Source organism: Amphiprion ocellaris, chromosome 5 (assembly GCF_022539595.1).
Source record: "Amphiprion ocellaris isolate individual 3 ecotype Okinawa chromosome 5, ASM2253959v1, whole genome shotgun sequence".
NCBI lineage: Eukaryota > Metazoa > Chordata > Actinopteri > Pomacentridae > Amphiprion > Amphiprion ocellaris.
The window spans coordinates 25318736-25341826 of NC_072770.1; the positions used below are offsets into that span (position 1 = coordinate 25318736).

Below are 23091 nucleotides of genomic sequence, written 5' to 3' on the forward strand. Positions count from 1 at the left end.
ACAGCGCTACTTACTGGGCCAACAAACCCCAGGAGTCCTGACCGCACAAATGGAATTTCTCCAATGGGAACTCCATTAGCATTAACCGGTATCACCTGAACACACACAGCGAAAGGATGGTGAGATAACACAAAAAGGAAGAACCTTTAAACAACTTTCCTGTTTTAGATAGTGCTGGTGGGTGGAAAGTTTAGTTCTGCTTTTATACCTCAAAGGTGTTTTTGGTGAGTCCAGGCAGACCGTAGTACATGTTGCCACCAGCACGGGAATTGATTATTATCTCTCCTATCTCATCTGTTTTACACAACTGAGGAGGTCCGTCTGGCTTAACGATACACATCAGAGCTGGAAAGACACAAAGGCAACATTAGGAAAATATGAACTTCGTTATTTTGAAAAATCTAAAGAATAATGCTTCAGCGTCAGCCTGGTTTTAATGCGTTTGACGACTTTTTCTTCCATCTCATGCTTTTCCTTGAGGACAAAGTACTTAAGTTGCACATTTAAAACTTGTGTTTTCATCGTCTTCCAGCTACTGATTTATTCAAAAGCATCAGTGAGGAGGGTATGAGCTGTGTAACTTTGGAGAAATGAAAAGTGAGCCCCATTTTCTTCTGTATTACATAACAAGGGAACAATGAATATTCCTTAATATTAATACCTTAAATATTCTGCTACACAGATGATCATAAATTGGAATGTTTCATTCATTCAGAGGGCAGGATTGTCAATTAAATTTGTCTTTACTTTGACTTTTCTACTATGGTTATAATTATATGGTTATGTTTTCACAATAATTAATTAATTATGTTGTAGACATGACAAACATCTGAACTCTTAGAAGTACTGAATTGAGATTGAATTGAAAGTAGAATTACCGGTTCAGAGCTGTATGCCTCCACCAACCAGTGAAGTCACAGTTTCCATCCATGTCTGTCCAGACTCAATTATTACATTTAGTAAAGACTTTCATATATGTTAAGTCAAATTCCTTGTATGTTCTCACATGTTTGACAAATAAAGTTGATTCTGGTAGAACACAAAGTTGTTGTCATAATGGTAGAGGATTATTTAAATTATAATGGTGCTGCAAAGAATCTACAAATTCTCAAATGTGAATGCTTCACACATCTTCAGCCCGGCAGCACAGAAGGTCTATACAATTAACACAATTTCAGTGGGTGCCCAAGATTAATGTCACCAATTCAGTGCCGACCAAATGTGAAACATGGTCACAGTCAGTCTGTCTGTTCCTGAGTTATGGTGCTGAATAAAGTGGAGAAGAGGTTTTTGCAGAACAATATGATTTCACAGAAACGTTGACCTTTGATGTTTTGGGTATTAAAAGTTATCACTTTATCATATTAGACATTTGTGTGAGCTTTTACCAAAATGTCCTTATGAACTGTTAAGGGCAATAATGTCTTTTGTGATGTCAGAGATCCTTGCCCACTAAAATCTAAAGAGTTCATCCTGGAGTCCTAGTGAAAGTTTGTGTCAAATATCAGGATATTTCCTGGAGATGTTCTTTAAATATCACATTCAAGACAATGGGATGGATGTATAATAATCTGAAAACACAATGTCACCCTCTATGGATGTTATGGATGTATCTAATTCATTATACATTAATTTTGAATATTTTAAAAAGCATATTGTAACTTTTCCTGCTATGTCAATGACAGTAAGATATAAAATGGAATTCAAGACATTTGAACTTGCTTGAAATACTCCAGTTAATCCATCACAGAAAACATTTTCTCTTTTTTGCAGTTAAAAACAATTTCTTGATGATGTGAGCAAAATGTTCATGTGGAAAGATCTAAGAACTGGCTGCAACACGCCACTCTTCAACATCTAAGAACCAAACATTTCATATCAGGGTTTTCCATAACATTCATGTTTGTTCGTAGGGCTTACATTTTGACAACATTCTTGTCATGCTTGCGTGCTACTTGTGCAGCAGACTCTAAAATCTTGAATGTTAGAGTTTCCCACAAGCACCTAGCTGTCATTTATTTCTCATGTTTTCCTTTTGACTCGTGTAGCTTGCTTTCTATCCTCACCTCCAGGCATGACATGTCCTACATCTTGTACAGTCAAGGCGGAGTTCTTGTCCTCCGTGTTGACCCGAATGACACCGTGGCTCAGGCCGCCCATGGAAAGGATGGCACGAGCGGGGAGAGGTGCCCCTGGGACTCCCGGTCTACATGTAGAGACAGTTCGATCAAACATGAATGTTTCCCTCCATCCCATCTGTTGGTGCAGTCAACCATCTGCCCACCCACCCATGTACAACACTGCATCCAACAGAGTACATCTTCATTCAACCAGGTAGAGCGGTAAAAATGAAGTCAACCTTGAGTAAAGGAGTGCGTCTAGTTTTTTTTCTTTGCCATCTTTAAAAACACAATGTCGTCTTGCACCTTGGACTGAAATAGAGGGCGTGAGTATGACTCGGATGAAGAACGGGGTTCTATCTTTTTTCATCCTACATAATGGTAAGAACAAAACAGATGAGTGATTTACCTGCGTATAGCTACTGTCATGGCCTCAGGAGAGGTGGCACAGGGACAGATAACCTCAGGCTTCAGCCCATGGGACTGAAACACGTTCAGGAAGGCATCACAGGAAGACACTGACCCTGGATCCCAAGAGAAGGCGATTCGACATATTAAATCTAATTTTAGCTTCTTTTTTTTTTTTTTGTAAAGGCCCAGTTTTAAAAAGCTAGAAGTCATGAACTACTCACAGGGGTTAGCACCATCAGCAACAATAAGCATTCGTAATGAAGCCAGGCTGGTGTCTCTCTGATCCCGATGAGCCATCATAGCCCAGTGCAGATCACGGCACTTCACCAAAGATACGCGAGCTGCACAACAGTAACAGTTACATGAAATATTATGCACTGAATTCATTTATACAGTGTGGACTCGTGCTGAATGAAGTGTAATTTACCTTTATGGATGTGAACCCTCTGAACCCAGGAGAGAGGACAAGCTTTCATCACTGCATAGGGAACACTGATTGTGTGTATCCTGTTCATTACAGCCTGGAAATAAACAGAACATAATTAAGCAGCTAATATTAAAGCTGAGTTTTCACATCACAGCAAACAAAAAAAACATTTGAACACTGCTATACATTATGTTCTTAAATTATTGGGACTTTGATATCTGTTTTTTTTTTATTATTTTACTTGTTCAACAATTAAGTGATGTGATTACAGACAGCAAAAGACACATTTATGTGATGATTTTGTGAAGATAATATTATCTAACGCTGTTATTAAAGAATTCTCATTAAGTGCCAAAACAAACAAACAAAAAAACAAAACTGTACAAAAAACAAGAAATGTCCTTTTTCATTGTCAGATCCTTATCTAATCTTATAGATAAGACAAAGGAAAAAAAAAACAAAAAAAACACCCTGTTGGTATCCACTCATCTCCTGTCATCTCTCTACATTCAACTATAAAATAAAGGCATGAAGTACCCCAAAAATAATTATAAACAGTGTTGTATTTCAGATTTGCTATTTAATAATACACTGAAAGGCATGGTAACAAAATAGCCAAAGTTGCTCCTTTTATGAGAGTGAGAAACTGCAAAAAAAAAAGAGGATATTGGTGGATTTCAAACTTCATGCCCAACAGCACTCACCGTGAGGACTCCATGCCATAAGCCCATATCCTTTTTGAAGTCCAAGACATTCACTAAGGTTTCCCCTGAAAATAGAGTCAGAGAGACAGAAGTGACTTGAGCTGCACTGAGGAAAGAACCTTCAGATGATGAGTGATGACAAGGCTACAACACTACTCACCCTCACAGTAGTTGCAGGCCTGGGTCAGTGCTTGGCAGTGGGTCAACATGGCCACTTTAGACACAGCAACACCCACCACTGTGCCCTCTTTGCTTGCCTTGTACTACACAGGGAAGAAGCATGAGATGACCCTGTTAATGCTTGTGTAAAACCACAACACACTGAACTTAAATGCTGCTATTTAATATTATTATTTTCAGTGATGACAGGACAAAAAACAATCAGCAATTCCCCACTTAAGCTACAATAGTATTTAGATCAGCAAACGTCATACAGTAGACTCTAAAATTGATTACAATGACGACAGCAGCTGGTATATCAAGCGTAGCTCTGTTACCTCTATATATGCAGGGTCAGTGTTCGCAGTGGGAATATGCGGCTGCCAGTCTTTGGAAGGCTTGGTCAGATATTTTGAGTCTGTTATTACCCACTTCATTCGAGGCCAGCCTATCAGAGAAAAGCATCAGGAAAAGTAAAGTCACAAATCACACAACCATTTTGAAGACATATCACTTCTGAATTAAAACTCAAAAGCAAACTGTACTCACCCTGCATAATAATCAACTACACAACCAGTCTGAAGCCAACCTAAACTAAGCCACGTCATGCTTAATAAAAAAAAACAACAACAGATAGTTCCATATTCAGAACAGAGCTCGCTGACCTTTGAACTGCAGGATTTCACCAGTGGGGGTCTTGGGCAGTCCTTTCAAGCAGATCTCACTGGTTAGAGCCAGACCGACACCACAGCTACCGAGCAGAAAGCCCACCTGGCTGATACCTGCATCCTAAAAGACCACAGAGAAAAAACACACTCAGGTTAGAACATAAAGTTTTTCTGCAAGTCTGCGTGTTCCTGCTGAAGTTTGCATACCTTGCGAGACAGTGGAACCTCAATGGGCACAGGGATAACTTCAGCCAGGAGGCAGCCATAGAAGGCCACCCAGAACATCCCTGGGTCACTGTTGGGGTAGACCAATGCCACCTACCAAGACAATTCACTTTCCATTTAGAACCATTTGAAGTAAAAGAATGAAGACAAAAGGGCAGTAGAGGCATCCAACCATCAAATTTCATACCAAACAACCGACAGATCACATTGCAGACCCCACATATATATATATTTATATACACTTTCTAAACTCTTTCTAATCATTGTAAAAGTAGTGTTTGAGTCCTTCCTTTCACAGATCATTTGAAAACAGCAACCAAAAAATTTGATAGTTTTAGTGCCTATTAAGAATATACAGGTTTATGTGTTATATATTGTTCTATTTCTCTGTACTAAATGAATTTGCCAGGAAGATGCTAACTTTGTTATACATTTTTTCTGTGTATTGTGTGTCTGTCTCTTACCCTGTCTCCAGGTTTGAGAATTTGCTCGTTCTTGGTGCCCAGCTTATTCAGGAGGGTGTACGCCAGCTTTACACTGCGACTCCACAGCTTACCTAACAGACAGGAGGTAGGGAGGAGTGAGTGAGGCGGGCGGGCAATTCATTATATCACCTTCAAAAAAATCTCATGTCACAGAGTAATAGCTCTCAAAATAATACATTAACTTCCAGTAATTGATGTTGCACAATATCATTCCTCTAAACCCCAAAACCGGCTAACGGATTTGAAAAGTATGTTATCTTCAAAAATTTGCCAAAATTATACCAGAAACTATAAAAACAGAAAGGATCAGTGAGTTTTCAACTCTCTGACAGTCCTTTGATTACTCATCTGTGATGTGCCATTCTGTCAGAAAACATTGTCAAAATTGAAGCTTAAAACCATGATATTCCATCCGAATCTAACCAGATTCTGTAAAAAAATAAACGTTTCCAATCTTTAGTACAACTATGAAAACATTAGTGACTCAGCTGCAACCAACACTCACATGATAAAAATTCAGGGACTTTTTAGATGAACTGGGCTAAACTGCAGGCTGTGTTTACACAAACAAGATATATATTTTTATATATAAATATATATACAAACACGAAAAACAAATTAAAAATGAGTGTAATAAAATACCTACAATATGTAGAGTCACATTTTTGTGGAACTTGAAAATATACTGTACATGTTGCTTTCAGGTATGATTAATTGCTTTTTAACATTCTCACAAATTTTTGCCATGGTTTTGCCATGCAAAGGCTGTGCAGGACTTTATACTGCAGTAAAAAAATGAGTCCATAGTGAGTAAACATGTGGCAGGAACAAAAAAAAGCCCAGAAATAATTGCTGATTTGAAATATATAAAATAATACTGTTAAAAATATCAGAGAGTTCATTCTTGCATCTCACCGTATGTCAGTGTGTAGAGCGGCTTGCCCGTGATGTCCAGAGCAGTAAGAGCAGGGCTCTTCCCCTGAGTGGCCCCCCAACGAGCCAATGCTGCCTGCAGGGCTGGGGGCCAGTTACTGACCACTCCCAGAGGTTCCCCTTTCACTGGGATGATTTGACGACCCTCTGGCTTGGGTGTGTTGGGGTCCGGCTGGGGCACTATGTTAAACAGACAACAGAAGGCTTTTGAGAATGTTACAGATTAATGAGTCAGAGATGCCACCAAGGTAGAATAAGCTACATCACTGCTGGCCTATACTGTATATTACTTGTCTTTTCCTTTGCCTATGTCTTCCCTTAGCTCTCATCTTCTGTTATTTTAATGATCAGAATATATAAAAACAGACTGCTTTGTCTTCTCTATCCATTTATAATATATAAACATTCCTCAAAATTGCTTTCATTTTTTTCTGCTTGTAAAACTTTGGTTTAAATGTTTCAAATATGTGACCAAATATGTGAAACCCTCTCTAACAAGAAATTCTTCATGAATTACTGGTCAATTAGTCATTCACTGATTGACAGATTAGTTATAACCAGTAAAAAGAACAATTTTTGAGTTGTCGTGTTGTGAAAAATACCTTTGATTGGACTTCTTTTGTACTTTCTTGGATCAAAACAATTTATTAAATTATTAACATTTATGAGTCCAGACTTGAAAAATTATAAACCCTTCATTAATGATTGACTAAAATTTAAAGCAAGCACAGCAAAACCACCTTTCTAATTAATGGTTTGTAACTGATCTATAAAGTCATGGTAAGTATTTTACTACAAGCTACAAGTTATGAACCTTTTACAAGGGTAAAGTGGAACCTCAATATGTATTTCTAAAACACAGAGAAATGTGCTTAGTGTGCACAAATGATTGAGCACATGGGTACAAATTGTGTTTTTTTGTGTGAAATAGTAAAAAGTCTATCTATATTAAATCTACTACAGTATAATGGTAACCGAGGTGTTTCTTAAAGCAGTGTACCTTCTACAATCTCCTCAGAGTCATCAGTGAAGAACTCGCTGAGCGGGGGCCTCTTTGGCCTCTTCAGAGTGTTGAGCAGCTGCTGGATCTTCGTGGACACTCTGCTGCTCACAGGAACTCCTACAAGCAGGGTGAAGGTGGAGACGAGCAGCAGCAGGAACAAGCAAACAGTCACATACTGTAGCGCACACAGTGCAAAAACACTACCTTTTTCAATGCCTTACCATCGTATAGTCTGCTGTTTCTCATCCCATAACACATTTTTACTAAAGATTTAGTTAATGAATTGATACATTTTTAGCATAAAATTGATTGAAATATGTTTTAGGAATGAAAACCAGCAGCACAGGTAGGTGGCGCCAACACAAGGAAAAGACGGTGAGACCTGGGATAAAGGTTTTTTGGTTTGGGATCACACAAGAGGATTCACTTAGTGCGTGGACGTTGTTTTGTTGCGTTTCTCTCTATAATCATTCATTACAAATGGAACAGGGTGAATAAGGGTACACCAGGAAACACAGAAGGCTTTGGACATTATATATTAAGGAGTTTCCTTACTCTGGATATTACCTCTCGCTATCAGCCAGTCAAATAAACATGTGACAGGGTGGAAAAGATCGAGAAGAAAAGAAAGCAGTAGAGTTCGATTAATAAAATGTCATGGCTAGATTTCAACACTTTAAAGAAAGACAAATCAGACACAGGCTCCTTCAAGGACCCATAAACTAATAAAAAGTGTGGTGTAGTAGTTACCGTCCGCAGTCTCCATCATGCTCGAGCGGCTCTGCCCACGGCTCATTCCTCGGACGGTGTTTGAGGGCAAGTCCACCCGTGGGCCTCTGGACGGAGGGGCCACAGCTGTCACATCTGGAGGGGGGGCGCTGTTCTGTGAGGAGGCTGCAATGAAACAGCAAGAGGTCCTTAAGTTTTAATTGTTACTAGCAGAAAGGAGAATCTGCAGGTGTGTGCATGTTTTCAGTATATTCAACTCATAGATTCGGTTCTATTGGATCTGATCAATGTGCAGGGGTCAAGATTTAAGGTAACTCAACAGATAATCCCAGTTTCGAAAAGTGAGTATGAAAATTTTTTACAAATATGTCAAAAGGGTAGACATGGGTAAAGAAATGTAACATTTTAGTTTGTTTAGTAACTATATATGACTCTATGCACATTACTTTTTTTTACTAACTTACAATAAAAATCACATTTTTTAGACCTTCGACTGAATCCCTAACTTCACATAAAAATAGCTATCTTCATTATTATATTATATTAGCATAGAAAAACGCAATGCTAGCTTTTAGTGTATTTCTTGTTTGTGTTTCATTTTTAGTTAGTGGTATTTTTTACCTTTTTCCAGTGCTCTGTCTATCAAATCCGTCTTTCTTGTTATTACTATGAAGCATTTATAAGATGCCTGAGTCTAGTACAGCCCTGCTTCAAATAAAGGCCTGTTACCTTCTGCAGTGGAGGAAAATAAAGGGTCCAGTTGCTCTTTGAGGAAATAAAACACTTAAACAATGTTTGACGAGAGAAATAAATACCATTAAATTAAACACAGGAATTCAGTGTGAAATTCTACACATGCAGACAGACAAATCACATCTTTACAAAATATATATACCCATTCTGCTCATGAAAGAATGCTGACCCAATATAATATATATCTTCATAGACCCCTCTGGTTGTTTTATGAGTATGCATATTTGTAGTTTTTAAGCTACGACACAAAGAGTTAAACTTTTGACTAGAATTTGCTGGTATTCTGTGTAACAATGAGTAAATTTTGGTCAGATCTTAGGAACAAATGGGGAACTTGTTTAATACTAGGTGTCCATGAATATTTTATGTTGAACAATCAGTAAAGTGCCTCACCAATGCGACTGTGAGCCAGCATGTCTGTCACAGCTGCAGTGCGGCTCTGCTCCTGCGGCTGGTACTGTGGCTGGTGGTGAGGTTGATACAGAGGTTGGTACTGCGGCTTGTACTGAGGCTGTGGCTGAGGGTGGCTCTGAGGCTGCGGTTTGGCCTCTCCGTGAGACAGTGTGGAGGAGGCCGAGGAGGAGGTGGAGGAGCCCTGGACAGAGCGGGTGATCCAGGACTCTGGGCTCTGCAGGTTGGGATTGACCAGAGGTGGAGGACCGACCCCAGATGACTGTCTGCGCACAGACGTCTCATCTTCAGAACCTGATGAGGAGTCTGAACACAACAGAACAAAGTATAAATATCTAGAAGAATCCTCGGGGCTCAAGGTCCAACTTTAATAGCATCACGGCATCTCAGGACAGACGGATTGTTTGTTCTTATGTCCTACCTGGTGGTGTGCGAGTTTCAATTGGAGATGGCACATAAGTGGACCGCCGTTTGGTAGGCATGGGGAGTGCCATCTTCTCCTCCTTATGTTTAGCCAGAGCAGCTTGTACTGCTTCAGTATGGATATCTGCAAAGACATTTGGTAAACAAAGAAAATAGTTTTTAAAATACACTCAGTGAGAGATAAGCTGCTTACTACACACTGTGAATGTCTTCTTTTTCACTTACTGAGATATTTTTGCTATTGAAACAAGATTCCTTTCTTCAGACACTGCTACATTAAGTGATTTTAAAGATTCGCTGTTGCTCCAGATGCACTATTTTATATTATCTGAACACAAACCATCCCAAAATAGGGCTTTTCAGGAGCAGCAAATATGGCAATCTTTGGTGAGTTTAGACCCCGATTTCCAGTCAAAAGACAAGTGAAGAATTCTGTGTTGCTATAAACGTTTTGTTGTTTGGGGAAAAGCTCCTGCAGTCAAAACAGCAAAAATATGGCAAGTATTGTGGGGTTTACAGACAACGTTGTGAAAAATGTGTAAAATTATTTCTTCTATTTATCAGCTGATTTACCTCATTACAGAATAGGCTGAAGGATAAATCTGGTAGGTTGTAGGAGGGTTAATTGAACAGAAAAGAATAGGATCAAACATACACTAATTATTCAAATTAGACAATCTGGGGAGGAAAAATTCACTTTACTTATTCTGTTGACAGTCCACAAAAACACATTATACCTGTGTAAAAAAAAACCACGAGTTTTAAGTTATCATAAACTCATACGTTTGATAACCACAGCTGCAATCCTTTGCAGTGTTTTATGATAGCAGGTTGCTAATTTTTATGTAAGATTTTGTTAAAATGTTAAGAAAAATTACCGGTGAGAAGCCAGAAGAAAATCTAAAGAGGATGACAGTGTTTTCCCACTGAAACCACAAGGAGAGAACAAAGCTGTGCACTAGCCCACTCACATGCCTACACACGCAAATGCACACAGTAATAAATGCAGAGATACTTTCACTTGATGACACCCACAGGCCCATTAAAAAAAGCGCCATGTGAACAGCCACACATTCAGACCATGTGACAAAACATGTGCAACAAAAGACCACTTACTGAAAAATCACATCTATCAACTCAGGGGATATAATTTCTGTTCAAACATCAACAGATTTAAATAAATCATCAAGCATAGCTCATTACACAGCAGCAGTGGGGACCATAATTACATAAGTGGCATTCTGCTGAACAGATTGCTATGGGGTAAATCATCCTCTCTCACAATGTGCCGTAGTCTGCCCTCACACAGGAGCGTCATGAGAGGCTGACTCCTTACACATGTCCGCGAGGATGAGGGCTGTCTCCACGACGATAAGCACGCTGGGGTGTGCGGAGCCCCGTGGTGTCTCTTATTCTAGTTCCAATTAACACTGACGTGTGTGGGCAGCTAGAGACCTCTATCTTTCATACATGTCTGTTTGTTTTACTAATACAAATCTCAACTGGTGATCAAGTTTATAAAAGACAAATGTGTAAATACAGAGAAATCAGCAGCATCAGAAACTAGTCAACAATGCACTTTGGTGAATGCAGTGGTGATAGGTTGTTTAAGAGGTGCAATAACTGGTAGAGGCTAGAGGAAATAAGAGGCTATTAAATTAATGTTTCTCTGCAGTCCATTAAATTATAACCATTTTGATTTTTCTGTTCCTCATTGCTGCAGAGTTTCAGGTTGTTGTTACAGAATTTTTGGGTGCTATGTCTCTTTTAAAACTTTGACTTTCCATTTTCTAGCCGTGCAAGTAATGCGGCTCTGGGGACAACAAAGTCACTTTGTCTGTCAGACAGTTCATCACTTTGTTCCCGACTGAAATACCTCATCAACTTTTGGATGAACTGCCATGAAACTTTGCAATGACATCGATGGCTCCCCAGAGGAGGACGCCTACTGACTTTAGTCCATGACTTTAGAGTGAGTTCACAATTTATTTATTTATTTTTACTTTTTTGTGGTCTGAAATGACATATACACCATTTATAAAGCAAAAAATGTACCTTTTATTTATTATTGTTTCAATCAGTGCCAACATTTGTGGTAGGGAACAACTTAACTCTGGCTGGTGGTTGAGTTGATTGGCTTGGATCTTTTAGTAAATCAAAAATTTGCAAGTAAGCTGCATTCTCTGTGTGCTGACTACAAAAGAGGCAAATAAGTAATGGTGTTTCAGCATGTAAACTGTGTGAGGAAGTTTGTTCTTCCTCTCTGGTTTTGTTTTACAATGGCTGGCATCAAGAAAGCATTTTTTGTGATCTTTAAATTAAGCTTGAGGGGCAAACTTTACCCCCCCACCTCTGACAGTGACAGACACCTTCAATGCTTCTAATGACATATGTCCTCACTATTGATCTAATTATTTATAAAACCGTAATATTTTCTTTTTTATCTGGAGCATCAGAAACTTTTCTTGGATGCTTCCGTGCTTTTTGGACTGCAGACTACAGCATATTTGTAGCTTTTGTAGTCTACTCTGTATTCATCTCTATGCTTGCTCCCCACTACAGCATCCACTAACTAATCATTAACACATCACTACTAGTGCACCAGCACAGAAACGTTGCCACAGAAACCATATAAAAACTCAAAATACAGAGATGTACCTGGTGCTGATAGGTCTAATCAGTACTGCGTGAACTGCTTTGGCAAGGGCTGGATTATAACTTATTCACATTTGTTTAAGTGAAATGTCTCAACAACTGTTGGCTAAAAGATGATGAAATATTTTTATCTGTCTCAGGATAAAATGTAATCATTGTGGGGATCACTTAATTTTACCGCTAACACTATCACCAGATCAAAATTAAAACTAGTTAGTTGCAAAAGTGATTCAGTTCCTAATGGCCTCAGTTTCACTTGTATTTAGTTTATATCAGTAAATGTTAAATTATGTAATGTAATTTATGGTGATTAACAGAGTAAATATATAGCTGTCAATTGCCCAAAATGACTCCTAATAATCAGTATATTAACTTTTTACCATTTTTGTTGGCTGTCCAAAATTTCAAGTATTCCTACAATTGAACAAAAATGTAGTGTGCATGAAATGTATACTATTGCCTAATAAAAAATATAAAAATAAAATGCTTTCGAAGTCTCAATGTAATGTTACACAGCAAGGGGCTGTGGTCCAGTAACTATAGCTATCTGAATTTTGTCTATTCGCCTTGTGCTGCAAAAATTATTCATCGGTGTCTAAAATCTCATTTTCCTGCTCAGTACAGTGTAAACTATTGTCTGTATTGTAAGAGAGCAGTGAATGAATGAAGAAAGGAGCAGTGTTGCCAGATTTGACCATCAGTAAGTAGCCTGATCAAAGCCCAAAACCTGACCGGATTCCAAACTCATGAGATCCCAATCTGATCGAGCATCTGTGGGATGTACCGGAACAAGCCTCATCCATGGAGGCTCCACTCTGAAACCCGCAGGACCCAAAGGATCCGCTGCCAACGTCCTAGAGCCAGACTCCGCAGGACTACCCCAGAAGTCCCATGTCCATGCACTGATGGGTTAGAGTTGTTTTGGCTGCACAAGAAATCCTACACAATATTTGGCAGGTGGTTCTAACTATGTAGCTGATTGGTGTGCAGGAGTTTCAGGCATTTTAGATGTATAGATCCTTATCTGGTATGCAATACAATCAGGGAGGCAGCATGACAATGGCTCTAATGGATCCAAATTCCTCTTTTATTTCTTTGCGTTTTGTGCCATTTGCAGTTGAGCCTCTACTTTATTTTTCTAGCTCTAATCCTCTCTGTTGAAGCCTCACTTCGATCTCCTTCTGAACCCTCCTATCAGATCAAACAGAAAAATGATGCTGGTCAGATTTTCTCTGAAGCTGCAACATTTTTAGACAACCCCCCACTCTCTAACAGACAGACTCTAGATTAGTCAGCATGGCATTTTGTATGCTGCATTGTGAGGGTGTCTCACATTTAGAGGCAAGCAGGGAGAGAGTATCAAAAAAAAAGAAACAGCAGGGTTTTGGTCAGTCTGGAGGGAGAATGCTTTTATAGTGTGAACCTCAGCGAACAAACTATAGTAGTATCCTCCGTTTTTTGCTCTCTCACCTCAGCTCTACTGCTCTATTTTCCTTTATCCTCACCAGGTTCAGGGTTTTCCCCTCCACATCAGTATTTCCTCTGCTCTCTGCACAGCCTCCTAACACATAGCCCGGCAGTGACATCACTCTGTTGTCAGAGTGTGGGTCCTCACTGAGGGGCTCCCCAGCTGCAGCACTGCGCTGCTGCCTGCCTCTCTCAGCTCCTCACACAGACACAAACACACTCTGCAAGTCTTCTATAATTGGTCCCTCTGAAACAGTGCAAGTATCTGAGCTTAAAAACAGGCTGTCTCAACAGGTGAAGCTGATGCAGGCTAATTTCAGCTCTAATTTCCTCAGTGACTGCTGCATCAGAGGTGTTTTTCATTTGGGGAACAAGTGGGATGTAGTTTCTCCATTGATATCAGAGTGTCTTGATGTACAATTTCTTGCTGACCTGATCTGTAGCGGTCATCCCTGGTTCCTCCATTACGATGTGTTCTGCGGGAACGACGTTCACGATACCTGGATGAACTGGATGGTGGAGGGGGATGGCTGGAGGAACTAGGAGCAGGAGGGCGTACCTCATTCTGGGGGGGCGGCACTGTCAGATAAACACAATAACGACACATCATTAAAAACAGACTTAATGGGAACATCACTGGTCATTTCAATTTTCTGGCTTCTAATGGTTTAATTTTTCACTGGGCTGCATTGAATTGCAGCTACACTTCAATACCCTGTGATACCACTGCTGGGTGTGGTTACTGGTGTAGCAGAGCACATTTCTGACCCCCACAACACACCAGTGATGCTGTCAGAGGTAAAACAGGCTTTGAAGTTTGAACAAGAGAGGGCACTGCTTTTCAGCCTGGCTTTAAGTAGTTTTTATTACTTCAGAAGAAAAAAGCTTTACCATTTGTTGAAAAAAGTGGACTTTATGAGTGGTTCCGTAAGATTTGGTATACTTAATACAATTCTAATAAATTTAACTACTGGGTACGTGATATCAGAGGTCACTGGATAATTTTATTTTTTATTAATTCAGTTAATATTCTTTTTTTGTCTCAAATTTAATTATCACACTGTCATATTTTAAACTAGAAGGACACTTGGAGAGTGCAGAGTGTTTAACCAAGGCAAACCCCTCTATCTTGCACTTAATCCACAAGCCACACCTAAATTAATTGAGTTTTTCCTTTCACTTCTCTGCTACATTTCCTGAAAGTTGGCCTGGTAGTCCTTGTGAAATCTTGTTGCCAATAATAATGATAGACAAACAACAAAATGGCACTCATATATTGCCTCTCACTTTGCCAGAGGAATAATGTGTGCACCTGTGCCTCAATAATGTTGTTCTTGTTTGCAATGACAATATGTTTAAACTATATAAAAATCTAGCTGCCATCTAGAACATGCCAAAATTTACCCTCCTGCTAGATCAGGTAACAGAAGAGCAGCAATGTGTTTATCTATCCTCTGTATGTCAGAGCTTAAGACAAACACCATCTAAGTAGAAGTTAGGGGGGGGGAAATTAGCAGTCAGACTGATCCACTAGGAGGCGGCAGGGAGTACCACGATATACAATAATGTACAATAACACTGACATTTATGTAAAACAGCCATTAGCAGAGCTTTTGCTGCAAACTACATCTAGTTTACAATACCCATATATACTCTGCAATGCAATTATGTTTTCAAAATGTCAGACTTTTTCATTTGCAATATACATTTGCAGAGGAAAAGTTGCAGTTAAATACAGTAAAAAAAATTTACTACAAATACAGAAAGAAATCATATTTACGTTTTGAGAACATTAAATCATGGTGTGTTTTTTCTTTTGCATAAAATCAGACAAGAAAATGAGAGCGAGCTGTGGGATGCACAGTTATGTGAGGTGATGTGTCCTCACCTGGAGCCTGAATTATGTAGGGAGCCAGAAGTTTAGTCCTTTTCTTCTCATAGCCCTTCTGTGTAATGTCACCTGTAAAAGAAAAACAAAACATATTGCTGTTTTTGAAAGATGGAGCATGACAAGACAAACATCACTCGATTCACATTGTCAACAGCCCTATTCTGAAAGAAAGGTTTTAAATGCACTGCTTTTGTGCAACATTTTGGTGGCAGCTATATGTTAAATTTATCTTCTTCTTAAACCTGGCTCTAACAAGGGAGACCAGAGCTCTTAGTGGCAATGCCCTGGTAAACACCAACACGCTCATTCAAGCACTGAACTCTTCATTGTTTCAAAATGGATTAAATGCTCTCTGAATGGACTCAATCACCACCTGTTCAAACACAAAAATGTTAATAGAGGAAAGAGCGCAACAGAGATAAGACAGACAGGTAGGTAAAAAAATAAAACTAGTAAGGAAGAAGATGAAACACAGATGGATGCACACAGAGTTGTGTTAATCTCCAGAGATGGCTGAGGGCGTCAAACATGTGGCTCACTTCCAGCTTCAACGAAGGCAAAAACAAAACAGGACTAAATTTGGAAACATACGGAAGCGTGGGCAAGAGATGTAATGATTCAGAGACACTTAGAGAAAACAGAAAGGTGTGGAAGATGAGGACAAGGAAGGTGGGAGACGCAAGGCGATAAATTGCAAATGACGACAGCATGGAGGAGAGATTAGCTGAGGAGTAGATGACTGAGGTGAGTGATGGCGCATCAAGAGGACAGAGGAGGAGGAATCCTGAGTCATTGGGTTCACTTGAATCAGAGGAAAGCAAAGCGTCCCTTCGACATCCCCTTCAATCCCTCCTGCCGATAGCCCATCTGCATCTTCCTCCACCCCACCAGACCCAACACAGGCTGACTGAGCTCTCTGCTGGCCCTGAAGCGATGCAGTGACTCTGCCAAACTCCACTGTGGGCAAAGCTGTCAGATTTTTAGACACATACTAAAAATCCATCTGGAGAGCCTGCACTCACTTTTCTAGTAGCTGTGCTGATCGCTGATGATTCATTCAGTATGTCCGCCAGCGGCCCTGGCTGCTCTCAAACCTCATCTCAATCACCAAGTCTGACTCAGTAACAAGGGACAAACCTTAATATGTGTATAGCAATGGGACAATCCTGTATATTAAGCAAAGATATTGGCCAGTGTCTGATGGCACTTCATAAGAAGCTGTCAGTTTTCTGCAGCAGTGTCATCTCCTGAAGCTCCGAGTTTTAATCCGTGATTAAAAATTAGGCTACTGAGACACACAGTGATGAAAGGTACAAAGCTGTCTGACACCGATGTCGTCTCTTCCCAGTTACACCACGGACAACAACAGAGACTAGATGAGGATTTTCTGGCATCTCAAAACACGCTGCCAGGCATGGAGCTTCATATAGGACAGACCTAAGGCTTGGCAATATGGTTGAAATCAATCATTGATATCGACTGTAAGAAGTCTTATTGGTCTCATTATCACAAATATGATGAAATCAAAGTCTGATCAGGCAAGAAACGGTCAGATGATCATACAGGTTGTACAGGAACCAACAGTTTATTCAAGAATGAGTTCTCAACCTCAATTTAAATCTCAAATTCTCAGCTAACAGAGACAACAAGTTCCTAAGTGGCCACTGTCTGACAGTTTCTGCAGCCTTATATAGCTCTCTTTATTCATTTACTATTTTGGCCACTTTTCATGCGAGCAGCTGAATGCAACACCATGAATGCCTTCCAGGAGAGAAAGTGTGAAAATATCTACAATTATAGCCATATTTAAACAATACTTGGGGGCTTATAGTAGATGTCACATAGCTGCAGTGTCTCTGGTTTAATTCCAGTAAAGGATCTGGCCTGGGAATGCCTTGGGACCCCCCAAGAGGAAAAGGAAAGTGTTGCTGCTGCCACTGCAAAGAGAATGGATGGATGGACCTGTGTTCCATGTCATACCCTCCTCTTTCACCGATTACTTCCTCTCTTCCTGCTCACTTTCAGCTATTTACCAAAGGCGAAATACACCAAGACAATAAGCTTAAAAAAACATACCTTCAGCCGTCCCCCAAAACAGTTTTATTTTTAACACATTGTAAAAACTAGCTCTGACTGAGCATAAACCCCTTAAAATGCTTAGAAAAATAAAAAAATGTAATCGACAATTTAATGCCAACTTCATCTGCAGAAGAAGACTGTGGGATATGACTAAAAACTCTGATATGCAGCTACTACTGCATCTTAAACAACACTGTCAGTGAAAATCCCTTTGTCCATAGGGAGAATGTGCAGCTATAGAGCCAAGAGGCAGGAACCAGGAGTTTTCATACATAAACTGATGGATTTTTAAAATGGACAGTTTAGGTAACAATTACCTTTGACTTCAATAACTGTACCTCATGTGGGGATGAATAAACCCTGTCTAATCATCTGCTTGTTTTTCTGACTACGAAACTATGAAAATAAGATGCAATTTGCTTAAAATCGAACCTCTGGAAAACAGAAGTTGTGAAATAATGACCCAAAGTGACTACTTCACCTCGATATGACTCCACTGAAAGACAATACACAATCCCAACTCTTACATTTAACTGATGCATCTTAGCTTAAATCACAACATCATCCCAGTTCACCAACACAACTAATCTGTTTGCACTGCTTCAGCATTTGCATTTTGCACATCTCGATGGACAAACCACAGTGCAGCTGACATCACTACAGCCAAGCTGGGAACAGTGAGAGTGCTGCTGTGTGGAGGATGTTGCCTGAGAGCCCACTGCAACACAATATCTACTCAGGGACTGGGGCCTTTTTTTTTCTGGGGGAAAAAAATGGAAGAAAAGCAAACACTTCCATAAGTAATGCATGAACGGTACAGTTGGCCGCGCTCAGTCACATGATTTATTTTTAGCTTATGTGAACAGGCAGTTTCTCTGCAGAAAGACAGAGAGAGAGGGGTGGGGGGGAGTGGATTCAGTGATGGGGGAGGGGCTGGCACGGCATTAAATGAATCTCAAAGTAATCACTCTTCCATCTGGATGATTTCATATTCGTCTGTTTTTTATGCTTGCATCATCAGACTCCAGCAGTCGCAGCTGAAGGGTTAAACCTCTGAACAGGGAGAACGTCCCATCAGTGAACTCCAGGTGAGGAGGGCTGCATAATAATATAAAAACAGAAGGGAAACGAAATGTGAAAACTGGTAGATGCATCAGATTAGAGAAACTATTAGAATCTATTTGGAAGCACCCTGACTGCCCTCATATAAATGTATTTATAAGAGACTGTACCTGTCAGAGCACAATTCACACTTAAATAAAGTCAAAGAAACCTGCTTGAAAGGCAAAGCACAGCTCCACTGAGAAGACGAGGGCCTCACTCGTTAACCCATTTTCTCACTGTGACCCAGTCATGTCTGTCCTAATGGCTGAGGTCACAATCAAACTATCTCAGCGTTACAGTCAGGCTTTTCACGAGGCAGCTCTCCTCGTTCATCCTGGCTTGACAGTTGCACCGGTAAGGAAGATTTCACTTTGGAGCATATGTTATCTTTTTCCACGATCTAGATGGAGAAACACAGAAGCTGAGTCTTCTCCCAGCCCTGCACACTCTCACACTTACTAGCCTCTGATTATTTGAATCGCTGCGAGACCAATCTCTCCTTCCACCCCACAGGCACTCAGTCGGAATAGTAATTAGCTACCGACCTCTATTCTCTCTTTCCCTGCTTCTTTCTCACCCCTCATCACATCTCACTTAATTTCAACTCATGTCAACACCTGCTCGCGGAAATATTACACGAACATTTGTTGAAATATTACAGCAGGACACAGGCACTTCCAGCTGTTATCACACAGAGAACAGAGAATTTTAAAGTTTTGAAGATAAGATTCCTACTATAACCACATGCCATTAAACTCCAAGTCAGATCCTCCAAATGTAATCCCCCAAGTCAGTCATCACAACAGACCTTGTAAGATCCAGAATGGCACATGGATTCCCCTCTTCTTTGGCACTGTGCCATCCCTTCCTTTGTTGACTGAGTTCAAGTGTGTTATTTTCATGGGGGGTTGTTGTTTATTTACCAAACCAATGTTCCTGAGGCCTGAAGAGACGGCAAATTTTATCTGTAGAGCAAACATCCAACTGAAACCTCCCAGTGGCCTCCTTGTACCAGCATCTCACTCACACACACAACCAGCCAGAGGACACACACACACACACATCCTGGACATGTGACCAACAGTTTGACAGGATTTATTGTTGAGTATAGAGATAATAACACTGTTTAAGTTATGAGTGTATGCAGCAAAGTATACTTTTCCACACATTTGTTTCCTGACAAGGAGGTCGATGTCATACTCTATAGAACACCATCTTATGTATTTTTTATATCTATCTACCACCACATTACAAATACAACATAGCCAGTGTACCTATTTCATTTAGGATCATATTTACTCATTGTAACATAAAACTGATCATGGCAATATTTGTGCTTATATGCATAAATGGTGGAATTAGGCCTCTGAACCGCAAGTATTTTTTTGCTCCTGTCACATTTTTACCTACTGTAGGCTCACCTTCACTGCAATATAAAGTCTTTCATCTCTGTAGAAACACCACAACCATAGAATCTAAAAGTAGAGGGAACTCTTTTGTGCAGTATAACAAAATTATAATGCTATAAATCATAAAAAAAGAAAAATCAAGTTGAAATTCTTTATTTCCTTTGGAAAAAATTAAAAACACCTGGACCTTCCAAGTGCCCACATGTGTTACTAATACTGGTAAAAATAGTGACTCCATGTTTTATTAGTAGAAACAATAAAGTAATACCTTACAACCACTACCTTTTAAATTTATTTCAATATTTTTCTCCTACCTGCATATGTAAGCGAATCAGATAGATTAATTTTTGCTACGTGATTATTGGTCAAAACTAAGTCTCATGGCTTCACAGTTGCATGAAGGAGCACAGAATTTTTGCATTTTTACAGAATCTGGGTAGAGCAAATGCTTTATTTTTGGCAAATTTTTAAATGAGACAGATGTAGAATAAACCTAAACTTCAATTTAGTTAAAGAGCCTGATAGAATGACCCATCACAAATGAGTATTTCCAGGATCGTTGTTAAGTTTAAATTCAGACTATTCTACCTGTTTTTTACAGTCACCGGTTCATTTTGGTGATTTAAAAAAAAAAAAATAATATACACGCATTTCAAACCTGCTAGTAGATTTGAAGGTTCAGAAAGGTAACTAGTTTTCTGCATTTCATGAGTTATAAAATGTGATCTGGGACTATATTCACACAGGCTCTTATCTTACCACTCGGAATCCTTTGACAAGACCAAGAAAGATCCTACGGGGTTTGTGTCTTTTTCAGCACATCCACAGAAAACAGAGTGCTAGTGAAAATTGGAAGCGAACCCTTGGATTTATTTGGTGGTTGGACCTCCTTTGGCAGCAGTTACCTCAAAACAAGCTTTCTCATATCTGAGGATCAGACCTGTACAATGTTCAGAAAGGATTTTCTAACAAAACTGCTTCAACAGAGCCATATTCTTAGGATAAGGTTAAGGTCTAGGCCGGAGGGTCTCAAAGTTACTACTCATAGGTCCACATCTGATTTTTCAACACACTCAAAATACATTCGTAGCACGATTGAATATGGTGAAGTTGATTTGCCTTCATTCCGGATATGAACCAAGATCTGGACTTTAAGAAGCCCTGGTCTAGACTGACCGGGTCCCTACAAAATGCGGATTTTCTTTGTTTGTTTGAAGTCACTCTCTTGTTAAGCTTCAACTTGACTTCCACCCTGACATTATCCTGTAGGATAACTTAACTTGGAAATTTATTTCCCATCAATGATGATGAGCTATCCAGGACCAGAGACTGCAAACCAGCCTCAAATTATGATGCTCCCTTCCATCCAGTGTACAAAAAGTGTAGCTGTTGTGATGTGTTATAGGAATTATGTGCATTATTATATAATTGTTTGCTCCCATGTGATCCACCGTGTAACACTTGGTAAGCCACATAGTGAGTAACACTGTATTAAGCCTTTAGCTGTTATTCTGGGCTGCTTTAGTGGAGTGTTTTTGTTGTGCCTTTGGAGTCACTTTAGCTGGGCGGTCACAGTACTAAATTCATCTCCATTTATAGACTTTTTATCTGAATGCAGACTGCGGATATCTACATTCTTTGCCATTACGTTATTAGCATCTGAATTTTTTTTTTTACTGTGGCATGGTTTACCTTAGTAGATTCTTCTTGTGAATAGCAAACTTAACATTAGTCAAAGTACCTCTAAATCACACCTCCTTTTTTCCAACTCCAGGTTTGTGAACTCTCTTTTGCTTACTAGTTCACATACTTTTTCCAACCGTCACTGTAAATGCTTTGTTGATGTATTCAGTATGGACAAGAACAATGTAATGATTTCAGAGTTATTAGTTTACATGGTAGATTGTGTTTGTTTATAATTGTAACTTGGATAAAGATCTGATCGTATCTGAAGACAAATTTCTACATAAATTCCAAATGATTCAAAATGGCTCATTGCTTTTTTCTTGCCACTGCCTGAACAGTTCAGAGTGCATGTTGATACAGGACCGCAAGTGTGTCAACAAGAACTTGCAACTGCCAATAAGGGTTATAGTGCTACTCATAAAATTTACTGAGATGCTATTAAACTTGCAACATCTATATTTTATCCTTTTCTTACCATTTAAGTTGGTTTGATGCTGAAAAAATAGGATATAAGACATTTTTATGACTGCATCTTTTTGACAAAATGAAATGTTTTACTTGCTTTGTGTAACATTTTATGCATACATCCTCCCAAATTTTGCTTGACAGATTCGGTTTTATGCATAGTGACTTAACCATGTGCACTTTATTTTTGTTTAAGAATGTAAACCCTAAAGACTCATCAAAAAGAAGTCTGTGTGTTGTATTCTTTCACTATGTATTGAGATCACTATGCAGCACATTCCTCAAAGAGAAGCTCAATGTGTACCTTTATTGACTCAGACAATGAAACTGGAATTGCAGGCAATGGTGAGTGAACAAAATGCTTTAAAAAAGCCTAAAGCCCTAACGCACACACAGACACACACAGTTTCACTGCGGGTCTCAAGTGATTCTCTCTCTGAAACAGCAAGCAGGGTGCGGCCAACTCAGGTAACACTGCGAATCATGTTTCCCTCCACACATTCATTATACTCAACTCAGACAGAAAGTGACGACACACACACGCTGGTCCTTGAGGGCCAGTGGAAGTAATAAGAAGGTTTACTAGGCAGAAGAACAAATAAGTGCAATGAGTTAACTGAAATGAAGCTGTGACTCAGCCACTGGCTCCCTTCCACCTTCTGTGGAAGCTTTTCCTCAGTGTGCAGTAGACAGAGTGGAGGATGAGGGCGTGGCTGACACACCTGACACGCTACACTTCACATACTTGCTGGCAAAGCAGTTACAAATGCTAAATTAGCACCAACAAACCCATATCCTCCTGCAGGATTCACACAACCCTGTCAAACATGATTGGACCATGACAGCTATGACAGTGGGTGTGACCTACGTGAAACAGCATTTAA

The 23091-nt window shown here is 39.6% G+C and overlaps 1 protein-coding gene across 4 annotated transcripts in view; it reads right to left on the reverse strand.

Moving 5' to 3' along the window:
- dip2bb (disco-interacting protein 2 homolog Bb) overlaps positions 1 to 23091 on the reverse strand; it is a 44486-nt gene that overhangs the window by 12279 nt on the left and 9116 nt on the right. For 2 of the 4 annotated variants that reach the window (XM_023299288.3, XM_035943416.2), the window contains exons 2-21: positions 15462 to 15533; positions 14006 to 14152; positions 9450 to 9575; positions 9011 to 9334; positions 7886 to 8029; positions 7691 to 7708; positions 7133 to 7252; positions 6115 to 6312; positions 5179 to 5270; positions 4697 to 4807; positions 4487 to 4610; positions 4160 to 4269; positions 3823 to 3925; positions 3663 to 3727; positions 2959 to 3052; positions 2753 to 2872; positions 2530 to 2644; positions 2067 to 2206; positions 209 to 345; positions 15 to 95 (exon numbers count right to left, since the gene is read on the reverse strand). In XM_023299288.3, coding sequence (XP_023155056.1) covers positions 15 to 95; positions 209 to 345; positions 2067 to 2206; positions 2530 to 2644; positions 2753 to 2872; positions 2959 to 3052; positions 3663 to 3727; positions 3823 to 3925; positions 4160 to 4269; positions 4487 to 4610; positions 4697 to 4807; positions 5179 to 5270; positions 6115 to 6312; positions 7133 to 7252; positions 7691 to 7708; positions 7886 to 8029; positions 9011 to 9334; positions 9450 to 9575; positions 14006 to 14152; positions 15462 to 15533 — 2441 coding nt within the window. The remainder of the gene's footprint in view (positions 1 to 14; positions 96 to 208; positions 346 to 2066; positions 2207 to 2529; positions 2645 to 2752; positions 2873 to 2958; positions 3053 to 3662; positions 3728 to 3822; positions 3926 to 4159; positions 4270 to 4486; positions 4611 to 4696; positions 4808 to 5178; positions 5271 to 6114; positions 6313 to 7132; positions 7253 to 7690; positions 7709 to 7885; positions 8030 to 9010; positions 9335 to 9449; positions 9576 to 14005; positions 14153 to 15461; positions 15534 to 23091) is intronic. The other 2 variants (XM_023299287.3, XM_023299289.3) reach the window with 1 other exon arrangement.